At 46.0% G+C, this 3,672-nt stretch overlaps 1 protein-coding gene across 1 annotated transcript; it reads left to right on the top strand.

The window, feature by feature from the left end:
- Positions 1-296: 296 nt before the first annotated feature.
- mipb (major intrinsic protein of lens fiber b) lies at positions 297-1,528 on the top strand. Its single transcript, XM_073470341.1, has 4 exons — positions 297-656; positions 932-1,096; positions 1,179-1,259; positions 1,343-1,528. Exons 1-4 carry the CDS (start codon positions 297-299, stop codon positions 1,526-1,528), a joined length of 792 nt encoding a protein of 263 aa, XP_073326442.1.
- The last annotated feature ends 2,144 nt before the right edge of the window (positions 1,529-3,672 follow it).

The following is a 3,672-nucleotide window of genomic DNA, read 5'->3' as shown; positions in this document are numbered from 1 at the left end:
GAGGTGGCAAGCGAACGCAGCTGAGTTGACTTTACCAACCCAGTTCACGGCTTGGTAAAGATCCGTTGAGTGGATTCGTCTGTTGACGTTCTGAAATCCTGTTTTTGTCTTTGAACTGACTCTGAGCGTTTTTTTTTTTGGTCAGCCGAGTTTGCTGACTTCAAAAGGGAGAACCTTTTTTGTTATTTTTGGCATTTCAAGAGGACCGAAAAGGTACCCATTTACCTTTTCCAAACTCTGATTTATTTTTAAAGAATCTTCTTCATCTGGTGGAGAGCCTCAAGCGAACAGTCACCATGTGGGAGTTCCGGTCCATGAATTTTTGGCGGGCGGTCTTCGCAGAGTTCTTCGGGACCATGTTCTTTGTATTCTTCGGCATGGGCGCTGCCCTGCGCTGGACCACCGGGCCTCATCATGTCCTTCATGTGGCCCTGTGCTTTGGGCTAGCAGCTGCCACCCTCATCCAGTCCATTGGCCACATCAGCGGCGGCCACATTAACCCTGCCGTTACCTTTGCCTACCTTGTTGGCTCACAGATGTCTCTTTTCCGTGCCATTTTCTACATGGCCGCCCAGTGCCTGGGTGCTGTAGCTGGGGCTGCTGTGCTCTACGGGGTCACACCTGGCAACATGAGAGGCAACATGGCAATGACCACGGTAAGGACCCGATGTGGATGTTTCAGAAAACAAATCTAGCAATGGAGTACATTTTGGAGTTTAGAAGTTTGTTAAATTTGGCAAGATGGATTCTACAAGTGGTGTCAGCTCAGGTTTAGTTCAGTCGAGAATGTTTTATAAGTCCAACCGGGCCATCTACTCAAAACTATTTAAAACCAAAGATACCAAACGCCGTATCTATAATTATCTTCAGTTTGAGGCCGTGATTTCTTTAATTTAAGCAAATATGTTTTTGTCCACATGTGTATCTCCAGCTGCAGCCTGGCATCAGTCTGGGAATGGCCACCACTGTGGAGGTCTTCCTCACCATGCAGCTTGTGGTTTGCATCTTCGCCGTGACCGATGAGAGGAGAAACGGACGCCTGGGATCTGCCGCCCTATCCATCGGCTTCTCCGTCACCATTGGACATCTCATGGGGGTGAGGCTCAAAGAAACATAGGTGTTAAATAAGAATCAATCATTCAACAACACAATGCTGTAACAGGAGTATTTTGTTGTAGATGTACTACACTGGTGCTGGAATGAACCCCGCTAGGTCCTTCGCCCCTGCTGTGCTCTTCAGGAACTTCATCAACCACTGGGTAAGGCCTGAGATCACACTGAAGACATCAGCCTCAGCACTGAACTGAACACTGTCTTAACTGATGATGTTTGCTGCCCGCAGGTGTACTGGGTCGGGCCTATGATAGGAGGTGCAATGGGCGCCCTCCTGTACGATTTCATGCTGTTCCCACGCATGAGAGGTCTGTCCGAGCGCCTGGCCACACTCAAGGGCAGTCGGCCCCCTGAGAGCGAGACCCAGCAGGACACCCGCGGGGAGCCCATCGAGCTCAAGACGCAAGCCCTATAAACCTGCCCCCTTTCTCCGACTGGGGCCAAGGGATGAGGGACAAGGCCCTGAGCTACGCCAACCCCACCTCCACTGCCTCCCCCCATGCCTTCACACAACATCGCACAAGACTAACCCAAATACTCACATCTAGACTAACACACAACTCCAGTGCCACTGTAAAAACCGACACACAAACAGGTTCACAACCTCTAACCTCAACACACAACAAGACTCCTCTACCCCCCAGTCCTCACTCTGTATTCTGAACAGGACATTGTGTTTTTGATAAATGGTGACCAGAGCCTGAACCAGCAGCCGCCTCGTCTCTCCCTCCACCTGCCTGCTTCCAATCAACTTCATCTGTGACTCAGAGGAGCATCAAAACCCTGAATTTGATCAGAGAGGTTTAGGAAGGCGGGTGTCGGAAAGGGGGTGAGACCGAGGGCAGGATGAGGGTGAAGCGGGGATGTGGGTATGATATGAGAAGGTTAAGAGGGCATGGGGAAGGTGAAGGTGGAGTAAAGGGGTGGGGGTTGGGGTTTGGGTAGGGTAGAGAGGGCAACACTCTGGGTTTGTGGTCGTTTAAAGTTGGGTTAGACCAGTGAAGATGGGCATGCTTTTCATTATTCATCTGAATTTATCTCCATTCTAGTTTTTTTTTTTTTTTAGGTTCATTTTGTTTTCTGCACTTCAGACACAAGACGTGGATGTATGATACCATTAGATTTTACCAGGGTTTCACTATTTTCAATCACTACATTTTATCTGTGGGTTTGTGTTCGTGTGTGCGTGGATCCTTCTGCAGAATGTGTGCGTGCAAGCGTGCGTGAGAGTGAGCGTGTGCATGTGTGTGCGCCTGCCCGTGCGTATGAGCGTGTTTGCAAGTGAGTGTGTATACGTGTGTGTATGTGTGTGTGTGTGTGTGTGTGTGTGTGTGAGAACAAGATTGCAGATACAGTACTTTTTATTTCGTTTTATTTTCATTACCGCTCTCCTGTTTCGTACCATTAACTGTGTTCATTTTGTCATCAATTTTTAAGACATGATCATTTCTCCTCCCCTCACTGTGGTATTTGCTATGATATTCATTTTTACATAAACCATCTGCTTTTTTGTTCTGAACCAGCGCAATACAAAGGAAATGTTGTATTCCAGACTTTGATAGTAGGTCTGTTCACTGCAGATCGGCTGTGCAAGCTTTACATTGAGTCTCCTTTTATTATTTGATCCTTACTGGGAGCACAAGGCGTTTCAATAAACATTTCAATGATAATAAACATAAAAACTTGATACAAGGTTTGGGTCATCTTTGTTTTCTTTTACATTTTGCATTTTGTGGAGTTGCTGTGAGCTGCAATAAGTAATCTCGGCCAGAAGAGGGCGAAAAGAACACATGCTAGACTGACATTTAAAAGATGAGTTAGTTGAGGGAATCCTAATGATTGTTGGACAACAAAACAAAACAAAACAAAAAGCAACAGCTCCTGGTGTTTGAAGAAAAATAATGGTGTTCACATTAGTTTGAGGGAGGTGTTGTTAAGGGAGGGGTCATTTGGGTAAGACAGGCTTCACCCATAGGCGGACTATTGCTGGTGTTGGATAAGAAGATCAGTTTAAAACCGACACTGTCATTTATCTTTTGATGTCTTCTGTTCTTGTGCAGAACAGCTGATAAACTAGTGTGACTCCACCTTCAGAGCTTTGACAGAACACAGACAGCTGCAGACTAAATCTGGTATATTCCACATTTTTCTCATGGCCAACAAATCCCATGAAAAAGGTCAAAATAACAATTATTCTGCTATCGAGTGTGTAGAAAAATCCTGACATAGACCTCCACTGTTGTTTTAAACAATCATCAGTGAGCCACATTATTGCCTGGTGACACATCCCTTCATTAAGATGAACCTGGAGCACATACACCGTCCTGCTGCCATAAATCACAAGAGCACCAAATATCTATCCACAGCTGAAAATAGTCCCCAACACTCCTGTTTTAGGAAAGTTTTCTAGAAACCACAGTGCCCAGCTGTTCTAGGATCTAACTTAGCCTGTATGTTTGTTTACTGTTTTTATAGATGTACAGTAGGAATGTATTATTTCAGGGCTGAGAGCCACAGCCACAGAGTCGGATGAGAAGATTGATACCGGTTGTACTTATC

This window comes from Pagrus major, chromosome 7 (assembly GCF_040436345.1).
Source record: "Pagrus major chromosome 7, Pma_NU_1.0".
NCBI lineage: Eukaryota > Metazoa > Chordata > Actinopteri > Spariformes > Sparidae > Pagrus > Pagrus major.
Note: the sequence above shows the minus strand (reverse complement) of the source record. Positions and strands in the feature narration are given on the sequence as shown.

Excerpts from the sequence above, each read along its gene's own strand:
- mipb (XM_073470341.1), top strand. The coding sequence starts at position 297 with ATGTGGGAGTTCCGGTCCATGAATTTTTGGCGGGCGGTCTTCGCAGAG. Across the intron at positions 657-931 it reads GCAACATGGCAATGACCACG|CTGCAGCCTGGCATCAGTCT; the intron begins GTAAGGACCCGA and ends GTGTATCTCCAG. Across the intron at positions 1,260-1,342 it reads GGAACTTCATCAACCACTGG|GTGTACTGGGTCGGGCCTAT; the intron begins GTAAGGCCTGAG and ends TGCTGCCCGCAG.